A 16,673-nucleotide genomic window follows, 5' to 3' on the forward strand; every position below is an offset into this window, starting at 1 on the left:
AAATAATAATTGTATGCAAGATGCTCTGACCGATTATCGGAAATATAATACATTAATACTCTACCCATTTCATTGTATTGGTAAAAAACGTTAAAAAAATCTTGTTTCAAATTTAATATTCAATAATAAACAAAACATCTTTATAATAATATATTATATTGATGATTGAGTAATTATAAAAACATTAATTATATTACTAGAGAAAAATATGATACACTCAGAATAAAAAAGAGCAACAATATATATTCTAAGCTTGTAATTAATGAATTACTCTTACATTATCATGGAATCATTCAAGGTAATAGTAGATAAGAAAAAGAAAAGAAATATGTTATTTATACAGTGTCATTGCATCATCTATCATTTATTTTTAATCATTGTTGACTTTTAAATAAAAGTAATATAAATAAATGATGTATGATGCACTAACTATATATAATTTTTTACACTGTCAGTATATCGATTTATACTCTAATAAAAATTCTAGCTTTTACACATATACTAATGACAAAATATAAGGTAAAAGATAAAAAAAAGTTACAGCTTTTCAACATATATGGTAATGACAAAACATAAGTAAAAGATCATAAAAATTCTAGCTTTTTCACACATTGGGAATTGATAAAATAGAAGTAAAAGATAAGAAAAATTATAGTTTTTTCACAATAGGTAATGACAAAATATAAGTAAAAGATAAAAAAGATCTAGCTTTTTTCACACATAGAGTAATGAAAAAATGTAAGTAAAAGATAAGAATAATTCTAGCTTTCACACATAGGATAATGACAAAAGATAAGGACAATATATTCTGTTTTTTTTGCACGAACAAATTATTGAATAGCATATTTTATCACACATATCACTAACATTCAATACAAAGTAACATAAAATTGAAGTACAAAGATTCTGTAAGCAAGACATCATGCAACATACAAACAAACCCTGAGAATTCAAAACATCACTTGGAAACTAGTCAAAAAATAAGTAGTGCCTACTTAGCAATTACAGGTTGCCACTATTGTAAGTTGAGATCATATATGGTGTCCCACAATTTGTATCACTTCATGTGTCTTCAATTATAATTGTTTAAAAAATATATTTAAATTAAAATTTTAATTATTAAATATTTTTTGATCAATTATATCTTATGACACATGAAATGTAGGGTATGAGATGTGTTCGTGTAATTTAATAGTTGGTAGCTTAGTTTGGTGTATAAGAAAAACCAAAATGACTCCACTCTACTTTACTGCTTATAAAGTGTAATGCTTGGGCTGTGAGTGACAGAATTAGATATAATAAAAATATGTTGCGAGGTGCATGAGTGACTCTAAATTTATGAAAATATGCACTTTTTGTTCCTCTTGTAAAGAAATTGTTTACCAAATAATTCTCTAAATTTAAAATGTATCATATAATGCAAATTAAGATATAATAAAATCCACCCTTCTTAATAAGATCAAGATCAACTTTGTCCATAAAGTTAGATGTGAAAATAATGCTGCTATCTCTCCTCCGCATGACCAAATCCTATCAATAAAATTTCATATTGTACATATTTTATGAATATTGATATACTATTATATAACGATAAATAGAGTAATCTATTTATAAATTATATCTAGCACAATTAGTGATTGAAGACATTGATTTGTCTTCGACGTTTTGATCAAAAGCTTTTTCGAGCAAATCGATTATAGTGATCGAAGACATTGATTGCTCACTTGATCTTACTGGCCAAAGGAAGAAGAAAGAAAAGGATGAGGAGGACAAACCCAAAGATCCTATTAAGAAAGCTGAAGAAGAAGAGAATAAAGGTAGCAAGGTAACTAACTCTATCTGGGCTATTGAATTTTATTGATGGGATTTGGTCACCATGTGGAGGAGAAAGGATTATTATTTTCACAACTAATTTTGTGGACAAACTTGATCCTGCTCTCATTAGAAGAGGAAGGATGGATAGGCACATAGAATTGTCCTATAGTGGCTATGAAGCTTTTAAGGTGCTTGCCAAAAACTACTTGGATGTTGAATCCCATAGTTTGTTTCCCATCATTGAAAAACTTTTGGGAGAGACTCATATGACACTGGCTGATGTTGCTGAGAATTTGACGCCGAAATCAAATCATGAAGATTCCGAGAGTTGTTTCCAAAGTTTGATTAAATCTCTTGAGGAGCCCAAGAAGAAGGAAGAGGAGATGAAGAAATGGAATGAACAATTGGCTTAAGAGGAAGAGGTGAAAGAGAATGGTGTCATACATTAGCATTAGTATTAATTAATTTCAGTATATGAACATCATGCTTTAGTGTTGGAATAAACATTATAACTAGATCGGGAAAATGTTGCTATGAGAGAACTAAGCCAGAGTGGTACCTTTCCATTGCTTTCTGGTTCAAGTCCTCTCTAGTTCTCAGTCTTTTCTCATCCATTTGGTGCGGTCAGCAGAATTTCAAGTTATTCCTTAGATAATAAAGCAAAGACTTGACCATTCACATTACCTTGATTCACATCAAAAAGTTTAAACTCAATCAGATCAGAGATAAGGAATTGAGGGAACAGTCCATGTCCTGGTGCTGAGTCTTTTTTTGTCATATCACAATTGCATTGTCTGTATGAACAGGTCCAAAACATTCATCACCATATCAGAATAGAACTTCCATTACCTGCATAGGAATTTCTTGATAAAAATACAATCAGTTTGAGTACCAAGTTCCATTTGTTAGAGACAATTTATTACATGCACATTCAGTTGCAAACTATGATTCTAGACAAAGACTGTTGCAAACTATGATTCTGTTGTAAAACTAAGCAAGTTCTATATTCATTCTAGAGAACATTACTTGTCTCACAATTTATGTCATTCCCTATATCAGAGATTTTCTTGACCATTTACATTCTTAGACACAAGGATTGACACAAATTGCGAGATAGGTAATGTGAGGGTGTTGGGAACTTAGAATTATTGTCAGGCAAGAAGTTCTTACTATGTGAGACTAGAATCTATGAAACAAAAACAAAGATTTAAGCATTTACATTACCTAGATAAATGCTATAGAACATACAATCTAAAAAGTCAACATACAAAGAAAGACAATAGCAAAACTATACCTTAAGACCTGAACTTAATACATTAAAATGCATCAAGTTCTGAACTATGAATATGTGACACTTCAAAATATCAATCTGTGTCGGATACATCATGAAACCATAGACATAATTTCATTTTTTTGTTGAAATTGTACCAATATTGGTGGAAGTATCACAGCATTATTTCTCCCATTTACTTCAGAATTTTGCTGTTATGTTAATCTTTACTTTTATATATTGTATCATAGTCGTGTAATGTCATATATTTTTAAATCCTATCACATCCATGCTTCCTACATTCAAAAATTTGAGAATCATCCACACAATCTAGGTTAATATCTCTTCACCAATTCACCTAAACTACACATTCGATTCAGGCATTTGATCATGCATCTTTGTCAATGCCCCATGCAAACAACCATATAAACATTTACCATATTGCCATACGGGAACACATTTGTGTCCCAAGATGTGTACCACTCCATTTTGTTGAAATATATTGTTGGGTTAGTTTTAGCCCAAATTATTAGTTTATAAGAGTAATAGAGGTTAATTAGGTTAGTTAGTTTTTCTTCGTCCTTTTATAAAAGACTTTCATTGTAATCCATTTCAACTCATTTTTCCCTAATCAATTCAATAATCATTCAATGAATGATTTTCTCATTCTTTCTTTCGTGCTTTACCCAGATCTATCATGTATGACTCTACTACCATTTTAACACATACACCTTTTTATTCTCATTGCTCACAGAAAATATAAAATTAACATATATTAAATTCAACTTTTACTTTTCTAGCCAATAAAAATAAGAGTAAATTACACTGACATCCCATGAGTTTTAGTGAAATTACACAAACCACCCCTCACTTTTCTACACCTACACAAACCTCCAATAGTTTTTATACTTTCATTACATTGACCACCCCGCATAAGAAATAAATGTAATCTTTTAAACAAAAAATATGATAAATGCAATTAAGTTAAACAAAATATGATATATTGTGTAGACAAGTCTAGATGATATACAAATCAATGTATCTTTATTATTTTTTGTTACAAAATGCATCAACAATTCTAAAGAAATATTATTTAAATCGCTCTTTAATATAGTGTAACGAACCAAAAATAATAAAAAAATAATGACTCATATATTAATTGGATTTGTCTCCCCACAATATATCATGTTTTGTTTAACTTAATTGCATTTATCACATTTTTTGTTTAAAAGATTACACTTATTTCCTAAGCATGGTCAACGTAATGAAAGTATAAAAACTAGGGGAGGTTTGTGTAGGTGTAAAAAAGTGAGGGTAGTTTGTGTAATTTTACTAAAATTCATGGGGTATCAGTGTAATTTACTCTAAAAAAAATAAAGGGGACATGGAATGAGACAAACTTTGGAACAACAGATGTGACTCATTGTCATACAGAGAATTACCCATAGCAATAAGCATATAACCATATTATGAAGATTTTGATCAAAACTTAGTTTTTTAACCGGTGTTATTAAACTCGTATCGACCAATAATTCAGTTAGAACATTAAGTTAATGAGTCAATGATTGAAAAAGTTGGTCAATGGTCGGAGCAATTCACTAAGCTTATATTAAAAATTCTAAAATAATCATAATATTAAATAACATTATTTAATAACTCTATATTTAAAATTTAAAATCTTTCACATACCTAATTAAATAATCCATGAAAAATATTTTACTACTATAAAATGTCACTAATAAGTTGAAAATATCACCCAACGACATATTTAATATACTTTAATTGCAAAAAAAGCACAAAATAAATTTAAAATTTAATCAAACAACGAAATTTTTTAATATAATATACTCATAAATGACAATGTTACTACAAGTAAATGGATTAATCTAGACGAGATGCCTACTTCACATCCTCAAATTGCCAATCATATTACCAAAATAACTCTCTCTTCTGCTAACAAGCAAGATAAGTTAGTTTAGTAGCACTCTACTAAAGGTTCTCTTTCAATGACAGATGCTTTTGTTTGATTCAAATTTCTCTTTTTTTACTCTTTTATATATTTTTTTGCTCATTCCTATGATTTGCATACCATAAAATCATAATCATGTAACAAATAAAAAAATATAATTTTTTATAATATCAAACATCACTCTAATCATATTAATAAAAAATAAATAAATAATATTTTTACGGAATAAATAACATATAAGAATATGATTTTAACATAACCAATAACCAACAACCAACAATATTTTTTTAAGAGTTGAAGTATTTTCCTTATTTTTTGTAATTAATTAAAAATATCAATAATAAAAATAATTGAAGTATTTTACTACAAATAAAACGATTATTAATAAACTACACCAAATTTTTTTATTAAATATATAAATTTTAGGGATTAATCAAAGATGAAGGAACAGTCGCATTGTGATGCTTCTTTTCATCGGTTAATTCCTAAAGTCAATAAAAAATATATTATTTTATAATAAAATGAGTGATGAAAACACTTTTTCTCTCTAATAAATAAACATCTAAATCAATATTTTTACAAAATAAAATAAAATTTCCAACCACATAACGGATGGATGGGCGGCCGTCTTGAGGGCTTCTTTCTCTCAACTCATCATCTGGATGGTCATGCTACCCTGCTTCTTACATTTAACTAAAACACTCAACCAACAATCACATTTCAACTAAGAACTATGTAGTCTTGATTCCCTAATAGGGATACTAGGAGCAAGATTTCACCTTCTTAGGCCTAATGATAAATAAATAAACTTTTTCTTCTTAATAACCAATTAAATAATCAAAAAAATTTAAAAGTATAATATAAGCCATATAATTTAGTGAGGAGTACCGCTTAAAGCAACATCATAGGGTGCTAATACATTCCATACTCCGTAACCGACTCTCGAACCTGGATATAAAAATCCAGAGCCTAAGGTAATTGAGCTAAAATAATTTTCTACATTTTTTACCATAAAATATAGTGGCGACTCTAATAAAGTTGTGCGATAGAAATTCGGGGCGACAACCGACGACTGTAGTGAGAACTTTTTTAAGAGAGTCCGACTCATAATCACTAAAATATATGGCTAATTATACTTTTAATTATTTTGTTATTTAATTTTAATTTCTCACAATAATACAAGTTGTAGTTGTTTATTGCTATTAATTGTGTGTATTGTTTTTGTATAATTCATGATATTTTCTGGTTGGAGTTATGTTTCTTCTTCACAAGTTTTGGCACACACATATGTCCTACACCCGGGTATTAGTTATACATTTTTGGATAGTAGAGACACTAGCCTCGTTGGTCATGACCTTTGTCATTTCTAAGTGTTGGTGATATGGACCGCTCATATTGTTACTAAGTATTATGACTTACCCGCTCGAGCTAGACTCTTATTTCGAACCCATAATATTTGAGTTTCTCTTCTTTTTGAGAGTTGCTATGAGCACCTTATAAGGAGTCTAGAGTTTGTTAAGGCATCCACTATACCTTAGAACTCTACCCTAGGACGTCGTTCCTTAGATATTCCAAAAAGCATTGCATGTGTACCTAATATGAAACTTGGGAAACATATCCTATTACACCATATCATATCATACAAATTTGAGACTCTTGTCCCCCAAAATAAAAGACCACATATCATTTAAGGTGTCATATCTCACCTTTTACTTCTATAGTCACCCTCGAGGGAAACGCCTATTCCTAGAGAAATGGATGATCACTAAAAAATAAGGGGCAATCTATGTTTGCCCTAAGTCATCCTAAACGATAGAAAAATTATTTAAAAAAGACAAATACATGTTAAATCATAATGGTGAATGAATTATCCCAAAATAAGGCCCCACTCTAAAAGGGACACACATGCACACATATGCATCTATTAATTAAAAAATATATATCATTCAAAATAATTTATTCATGCATTTAAAAATACATTCTTCTACTTACTTATCTATCCATTCATTCATAAATTAAAAAAATACATCATTCATATTCTCTTACTGATTTATATATTCATTCATTCGCTCATGCCTTAAAAAATATATAATTCATGCATTCATTCATATAAAAAATACATATAACTCAAACCTTTATTCCCTCATTTATTCATTCCATTACTCATTCATGTATTCAAAATAAAAAAATGAAAAATACGCTATTTAAACACTCATTGACTTATGTCTTCATACATTCATTAAAAAGAGTACATTACTCACACATTCATTCATTCATTAAAAAGAGTACATTACTCACATATTCATTCATTCATGCAATCAAAAAGAAAATTCATCCATTCATTCAATCACCCATTAATTCATTACGTTCAAAAATAAATTTTTCATTAATTGACTTATGCATTCATTCAATTATCCATTCTACTTATTTATTCATTAATTCATGCATACATGCATTTTAAAAAATAAATAAATTATTTATCCATTCATACATTCATTTAAAAATAAAAATATTGTACTCATACGTTCATTTAAAAATAAAAATATTGTACTCATACGCTCATCTACATTTATCCATTCACTCAATCATTCTAAAAAAAGAAAAAAAATCATTCATGCATTCAGAAAGAAAAATAATCATTCATTGACTTAGACATTCATTCATGCATTAAAAAATTATTATGCATTCATTCACTCATGTACATGTACTTTAAAAAATAAACACATCATTCATATATACACCTACTTATTCATACATTCATTAAAATATAAAAATAAACCATTCAAAATTTTATTTCATGCATTATATCTTACCATATCATTGTATTTATTGTCACAAACTTTCTTATCAAAAAATAATACATTTCATACATATTCTCATAGCCTTCATGCATTCAAAGTCATATACATCATAAATTGCATTTTCTAAGAGTCCCATGCACTAAAACCAGAAAATTACATGTGTTTCATAGTTGCATCCCATGTATTTTCAAGCAAATTCGTATTCTCACATCACTCATACATCTCAAATAAATCAAATGCATCTTCATATGCATAACATATAGTATAAGCTCAAAGTTATCATGTTTGCATTTCATGCATCATTTTGTATTATAGGTTGCATTTCAATTCATGTAACATGATAAAAATAAAAACAATATTCACTTCATGCATATCATGCATCAATAAAAAATCATTTTTCTATAGGCATTTCATGATCTCATTACTTAGGATACTTACTCATTGATTGAAGGATGATTTTAAAACATTATTGTTGGACTCGACAAAAGGTAGCCATGGTTGAAACTCAAGCAGTCCAGGAAGAAAGAGATGATCCCAATAATATGGAGTTCTTATTTGCAACTGAGACTGAATGTGTTAAACCAACCGCACAAGATGATACTCAGTCTCCAACTCAACTTAAGCGGGGAGTACTCGGAAAAAGTCCCCCCATATGAAAACTCTAGTTGTACATATCAGTCCGAACCACTACTCCACTCCACACAATTTAATGAACCCCAAGATCAGGAGAAGATTAATGCTATAGAAGAAAGGATCAAAGTCATTGAGGAAGCATGCTCATATGGTCTAAAGGATGTCGTAAACATGTGCTTAGTCCCAAATTTGTTAGTGCCATCCAAATTCAGAATGCGTGAGTTTGAAAAATATCAAGGAATGTCCTATCCGACGAATCATCAGACTATGTATGCTAGGAAAATGACTCCTTATATCAAAGATGACAATTTTCTAATCCATATATTTCAAGAAAGCCTATCTGGAGCTGCCACTACTTGGTAAATATGTCTTGAGCATCCTCATATCTAATGTTTTAAGGACCTGTGTAATGTTTTCCTTAAGAAATATGAATACAACATTGATCTAGCTCCTAATAGGATGATTCTTAAGAAAATGTCGAAAGCAAATGATGAGACCTTCAGGGAGTATGCCCAACGACGGATAGGGAAATGGTCGCCCAACCTCCAAATTAACCATATATATATTGTTTATACGATGACCAATATACTTAACATTATTAAATATACTATCACGAATAATGCAACAATCAAAATCGAAGGATACTTAGTTACATTTATTGCATAATTGGCTGATACTCAATAAGTTGTGCTCCAAGCCTTTCATATAGAGCACGTTCTCCATCACTGCTTTAGAGGTATTGCCAATTTTCCTAATTCCAAGTATCTCCCCTTGGTTGTTGTCGCCACAGGTGACAGACCCTTTGTCTTTAAGTGTAAGATCCAGGAATTTCGATCTGTCATCGGTCATATGCCTCGAACAACCGCTATCTAGATACTAGTGGTCACCATGCGTTCGAAGGCATATATGCAAAAGAAATTACTTGTTTTGTTCAAGTACACAAACTATATTGAGTCCCTTTTTGTTAATAACCAAAGAACATTTTCCATTTTTCACCCAAGCATAAGTACCATTAGGCACATCGTACTTTCTAATATAACATGCAATGAAGGTATGGCCATGAGTGCCACAATATAAACATGTAGTCATGCGAATATGTGATTTTTTATAAGTATGGACTACACATCTTCTAGATGGCTTTTTCTTATTAGTTGGGGGTTTATATCCTATTCTCATATGGTTACCAACATTTCTTGATTCAACAAGTAATGTGTCTAGATTATCTCTATTGTATGTGAGCTTTGCAAGTTTTTTTTTAAATTGGAGTTCTTAGTTTGTAAAGTCTCGCAAGTATCATCTACATCAGGTTGACATAAATTATTTTTAGAGCAATCACATGAGCTGCAAGAGTAGATTAATCAAGAGTTTCATTTTCCAATTTTAGTTCATCTAACTCTTTTTGCATTTTAAAAACTTGTTGTTCATATAATAGGATTACCCGTTTTCTATCTACGTTAATCCTAGCAAGCTTTTTTAATTCCCATGTAGTTTAACATAGGCATTATACAATTCATTATATGTGAGGAGTCATTGGAAGAAGATGAAGTGTCAGAATATACCTCATTCGCATCATCCTGACCACTCGAGCTACAAGCATCTTTCGTTTTTACCATCAAGCATAGTTTCACTGACTCCTCCTTGCAGATGTGCTCAATGTTGATTCCTACTTGGGAGAATCCCATACAATGTATGCTCTCTTTGATTTGAAATATCGAGGAGTGCTCTTCTCAGGTTCACCCTTTTAAGGTAGGTTAGACATTATAGCCTCATATGTCCAGCCTTCCTGCATTCGTAGCTAGTGAAGCGCTCCTTTGGATTCTTGCCTTTTTTGGTTGATTCTCGCGCATCCTTTTTTTGGAACCTCTTGAATCCTCCTATTTTCTTCAAGAATTTTCCAAATTTTAGTACTAGGAGATTCAAAGTTTCCTCATTCAGATCGGAATCAGTATCGTCATCCTCTTTCTCTTCTTGATCTTATGAAGTGGTTGCCTTGAGAGAGATGCCTTTCTTTTTCCTATCTGAATCCTCATTCATCGTCAAGTTCCTTAACTCCATCTCGTATTCTTGGAGTTTTTCAAATAATGTAGCTAAAGGCATGAAATCCAAATCTTTTGACTCCATAATTGCGGTTACTTTTGGTTGCCATTTCCTGTCAAGACAAGACAAAACTTTGTTAGTTAATTCTCTTTTAGCAAAAGATTAATCAAGGGCAACTAAATGGTTAACAATGTGAGTAAATCGCTTTTGCATTTTACTAATAGATTCATTTGGGAACATGAGAAATAACTCGTACTCATGTGTTAGCGCATTTAGCCTAACGCACTTAACCTAGCTCGTGCCTTCATGAGTCACTTGTATATTGTCCCACATTTCTTTCGCATTTTGGCATTGCGATACTCTAAAGAATTCATCATATGATATAGCTGATGTGATAATGTTTTTAGCTCGAAGGTTATGTCGAACCTTTCTACATTCATCATCGGTCCATAGACTTTTCGGCTTTTCTTTATGCTCATCGTCCACTAAGTGGAGTGTAACGAAAGGACCATTGACCACGAATTCACAAATGTTCATGTAAATCACCTCAATGAAGATCTTCATGCACACCTTCTATTAGGCGTACCTCTTAGCTATGGTATCATGTCAATCACCTCAATGAAAATCGAAGGGTTTGTGGAACCCATCGTATAATCCTCTAGGATCGAACGAATACACGGTCAAGATAACACTTTCATACTAGCTATGATACTACTTGTTGGGTATCAATAGATCATAATACACCTAGAAAGGGGTTGAATAGGTGTTGTGGATGACTTATTCGCTTTTCTTATAATTTGTGCAGAACATAAAAATGTTGCAGTTAATCGATTAAGCTTGGTTTTAACCGATTAACCAGTGTTTGGACTTAATCGATTATGCTTGTCGATAATCGATTATCATGATTCTTGCAATTCTTGATTTTATGGTTTCTTGTACAACAAGTCATTGATTACGAATATTTACACACTTATTTGATTAAAATGTTACAGTTAGATGTTAACACATATTATAACATGTATCACAAAATCAATCAATTAACAAGAATATAAGGAACAAAGTAAAGGAGATAAGTGATAGAAAATTATGCATAAGGTATTTGTATCCTAGTCCATTTGCAGTCCACTGCAAACTACATCCAGGCCTCCCCTTCTGATCTTGGGAGATTTTTCTTCACTATTGAAAATGTTTGGATACACACAAACTTCCAATATATGACGAAACTATGACACTACTTTCTTTAACTCTACGAGCTTGACAACCTCAGTTTGACCTCCCTAACTCGCCTACTAAGATCTCCTATATTTTCGTGATTAGGCCCCAGCCAGGTATCACTCGAACCAAGGCCTCCTAGTCTCCATGAAGAATAACAAGATCTCTTCTTGAAGTGAAGCTATTCTCCAAGATATCAACTTCCTTGTTCAATATAAATTTTGAGTTTTATTGAGTAATGAGTACTCGGATAAAACAATGTAAACTCAATTCTAAAACACTAAGCATAATACTCACAAGAACCTAATCTAAATGCGAAATTATGCAAAGGGTTTTTAAAATTTCCAGAAAATAATTTTTCTCACTTTCACTCTATAACAAATCAAGAAAAACAAGCAAAAATGTAATGCATGGAAAGCCCTAGAGATGCATGCAATAATGTGAATGTGTAAGCGTTATTCATCATGCTCTCATTCTCTAAACTTTTGTAATGAAATCTATTTCTTTTAAGCACTATATGAAAGTGTATATTCAAAAAGTGATCTTCTACTTATGCAACTTATGCTTGTTATGCAAGTTATGTCACATAGGCTTGAATTACAGAATATATACCAAACACACTAATACTGCTATTAATCGATTATACAGTTACTTAAGTGATTAAGGGGCTGTTAAAAATTGGTTTTCTGTTACGTCTTAATCTAGACTCGATCTAAGGCAATCATTTTAAGACTTCTAATAAAAGTAAAACTTACAACACCCTAAGTCTATAGATGTAACCCTTTAGTCTTCGGCTCGTTGTTTGTTGTACGATCTTCAAGCTTACTTGTATGTCTGTTATCTTCATCAAAACTCAGGTTAGCGTCAAATGTGCAAATCTTGACTCTTTGCGCTTTCAGTTACCTAATTAATAAGTTCACATTTTATACAAATAAACGAGATGATCAAAGTAAAATGGAAAATAGTCGTATGACTCTTGTTGCTCGAACTTTACACATTTCTATTGCCAAATATAGAAACCCAATATATGTGAATATGTCATACTTTGGGGTAATTGAATGAATATGAAAATTGGATTACACAATGTTTCGGTTGCCGATTTTTTGTTGTATGTGGGTTGCGAACATTAATGACTTTTGAGTTGGTGAGTTAGGGTTCATGCAGGTGGATCTTAATAGGCCATGATATAAATATGAGTCATTTATTCCAACATCGTGGGCTCAACAAGTATTATATGTTAGTGACCCAACTTATATGAAATGGTCTATTGTTCTTTTGACTAACAAAATAATCGTCAATACTTTTGACTAACAAGATATTAATGTTAAAGATGATCATTTTTTAGGACATCAGAGTTGCGTGAGAGTGGACCAACTACGAATGATGATTTATATACAAGAGATGATCATGATGAGGGGCTTTGGGTAAATCAATATGTTCCTCCAAACAACGATATTACAAGCAAAAAACAATCAAAGAAAAGAAAAAGGTAGATGTATGTCCTTGTATAATTATAGCACAATTTTGTTTGTTTGTAATTTGCATATATTGTAGTTATATTATTTGTTTGTAATTTTATGTATTCTGCAAAAACATAATTGACATGATATTCTTTGTGTGTAATTTGTATTGTATTGATGTTAATAATACAAACTTCTGATATTAATGTGTTTGTGCTATTGAGAATATATATGTTTGTGTTATTGATAAATGTATATGCAGATATTAATGTGTACAAATCAACAACACATGTCAGGGGGAGCTCTGACAAGTGTTGTTGTATGCATACAATATAACAACACTCGTTATTGATAACACTGTTGTATATGATTAATACAACAATGGTCATTATAGATAGCTTTGTTGTATGTATACAATACAAAATCATACATGATAAATATTGTTGTATGCGTGTGTTGTTAAGAATATTTATGAATAATACAACAACGCTCCATGTAGATTGTATTGTTATATATATGAATTATATAACAACGCTCGTTGGAGGAGGCATAGTTGTATGTATGACATACAACAATGCCCAGATAAGCACTATTAATCATGCCTATATACTATTGCGTTCACATAGGAAGTGCCCAAAAACATTGTTATATATCTAAAATGCGTGCTGTTGAACTTCAACTCTAACTTAGTGTTACCTTATCATGAATAAGAAAGTCAAACTTAAAGAGTACTGCTATGTTTTTCTTAAATTGCTATACATTTCCACCATTACTTATCATAGTCATAAAAGTTATGGATAAAAAATGGTACTCAAAACTACATGAACAAGTTTATATATTGAAAACAAACTTTGATAACCTTCACCGGTTGCAATGAAAAATGATACTAATTTTTGGAATTACAAAACAAAGTGGATAATTATTTTATTAGAAGTAAATTTTCGCTATAAGTGAAATACATATTTTAACTTTGAAGAAGTTAATTTTAAAAGTTGAAGGACCTGTAATGAAAAACTGAAAATGTGCTTTAGAATATGAAGCAAACTGAATATCACAATCACTTTGTTATGGATGGCAATAGCTAATTGCATGAATCACAATCATAGTCCGCCGGTAATAAAATGGTACCCTGTTTAATTATATGAATTAAATGTCCTTGATTTATTTTAAATAATATTATTATAACAAAATATTTATTTTCTATTTTGTGTTTAACAAGAATTAATCTTGCTCCTACATATCCGTAAATGTTTTAGGGAATCAAGACTACATAGTTATAGGAAAATGATGTTACTTCATAGAAAAAATAGTTGAGTTGTATTTATCTCTCTTAAGAAGGATGAAACAACAGAAGCTATTGTCTGCATCGCATCCATCTTAAAGAGGTTTGAAAATATTAATGAATTTTTATCCTCTTCAAGAAGAGCGAAGCAACCTAAACTAATATCCACTACGCATTCAATCTCAAAGAAGTTCAAAAATATTATACCTTAAAAAGGGATGATGTAGAACTAATGTTCACCCTGTATCCCATCTTAGGATTAGGGGAATATTCTATTTAGAAATACTAAAGGCACATATTTAATTTTTGAAAGAAATCTCAAACACTAACATGAGATAGGATTAGGGGAAGATATTCTCTCCCTTAATATTTCGGATTTTTTCTAAAAAATATATTAATGTTGATTTAAAATTTAAACATTCGAATTTAATTCCTTTCATACTTGGAAAATTTTGAATGTTTTATTTGTGGTCTAAGCACATCCTAGAAATTGAACTTATTATTTTAAAAGTACCCCATACTTTTTATTGAGCCAACAAAATTACTCTAAGTTGCCATAAGGGAGTAAAAAATTTATTTGACCCTAAAAATTTAAAATTGGCCGAAATTCTTTTTTGGGCATAAAAAGTTTTTCTAAGTGATTCTAATGATCTTAAAATCACAAAAAAAAAATTGAACAGACTTTTTTTTTATTTACTTTAGAAATCGAAAAATTAGGTGATATTTAGCATGTATCTTTTTCAGAAATGGAAAATGTCCATTATTAGGATAGTATGTGTTCATTAAGTCACTGAAAACCCGTTTAAAAATTGATTAATAACTAAAAACGCAAATAAAATAATATTTGGTCCCTATCGAGCCAATGATTACACATTAAGCACTTTTAGCACATGTCAATTTTCACCTTTGAAAATGTTTATTTACTTTTTTTTGAAAAAAACATTTTGGACGGGAAAAATTGGGTGTTCACATTTTCGGCTAAGCGACCTCTTTGGGAGTCACCACTACGTCTTTTACGGTAAAAATATGAAAAAATCTCTTTAAGCTCAAATTAGGATAAAATGGTCTTTCGAATAGGAGTTATGAGCTCGAGAATAGATTACGGATCGGAGAAGGTATTAGCACCTCTTCCGCTCATAATAAAACTCTACCCTAGCTTATCGCATGAATTAAATACCCTTGATTTATTTAAAATAATATTATTCGATAAACATATTTATTTTCTATTTTTGTGTCTAATAAGAATTAATCTTGCTCTTACATATCCTAAAATGCTTTAGAGAATCAAGACTGCGTAGTAGTTGAAAAATGATGTTGCTTTATAGAAAAAATTAGTTGAGTTGTATTTATCTCTCTTAAGAAAGACGAACAACAAAAGCTAATGTCTGCATCACATCTATTTTAAAGAGGTTTGAAAATATTAATGAATTTTTATCCCCTTCAAGAAGAGCGAAACAACATAAAATAATGTCAACACCACATTCCTTCTCAAACACGTTTGAAAATATTATACCTTAAAAATGGTGATGCAGCAGAAACTAATATCCACCTGCATCCTATCTTAGGAGATAGTTGGGAATAATTATATTATTTTTATTATTATTATTATTGTTAATTTAGGAATTAATTGAGTCAATTGAAATGTTGTAACATGACCATTCGAGGATGATATGAGCACGAGAAGTGTTACCACGACTCGCCTCCATCTTTGATTAATCCCTAAAAGTTTATAATATTTTTATAAACACTAATAATAGTATTGTGTGTAAACATTTTTTTATTAATGATTATCTTAAAAGATTCTGAATTTTTGTTAATAATAAAATTTTAATTAGTCACAATAGAAACTAAAATTAATTAGCTCCTAAAAGAATCATAAAAAAAGTATTTGACTATTCTCTATATTAAAGAGATTCTTTATATCTATTGTTACTACTATTTATCCACAAAAAATTATAGTGTTTATTTTCCAAAAATTATATATAATATTCTTTCATTTATTGTATTCAAAAAAATATTTTTTTACTAAATATGGCAATTAACAAAAAGTCAAAACAAATTATGGAGGAATAGGAAAATATACCTTAAGGAGTTATGATACCGCCTGGGCCCTACTAACCACAGAAAAGGAATATGCTGCAAAAGGTACAGATTGGCAAAATGTATAAAATCAGTAGGACTACATTGAATGGTT

At 30.4% G+C, this 16,673-nt stretch overlaps 1 protein-coding gene across 1 annotated transcript; it reads left to right on the plus strand.

Annotated features, from left to right (window-relative positions):
- Positions 1 to 1,669: 1,669 nt before the first annotated feature.
- On the plus strand, positions 1,670 to 2,805 carry LOC109340422 (AAA-ATPase At3g28540-like; the record flags this gene model as incomplete). The annotated part of the gene is given in 2 exon segments (XM_019578111.1): positions 1,670 to 1,828; positions 1,830 to 2,805. Coding segments are annotated over 2 exon segments (558 nt in total), but the record flags the coding sequence as incomplete, so codon positions are not given.
- Positions 2,806 to 16,673: the final 13,868 nt, after the last annotated feature.

Source organism: Lupinus angustifolius, unplaced genomic scaffold, assembly GCF_001865875.1.
Source record: "Lupinus angustifolius cultivar Tanjil unplaced genomic scaffold, LupAngTanjil_v1.0 Scaffold_170_2, whole genome shotgun sequence".
Taxonomy (NCBI): domain Eukaryota; kingdom Viridiplantae; phylum Streptophyta; class Magnoliopsida; order Fabales; family Fabaceae; genus Lupinus; species Lupinus angustifolius.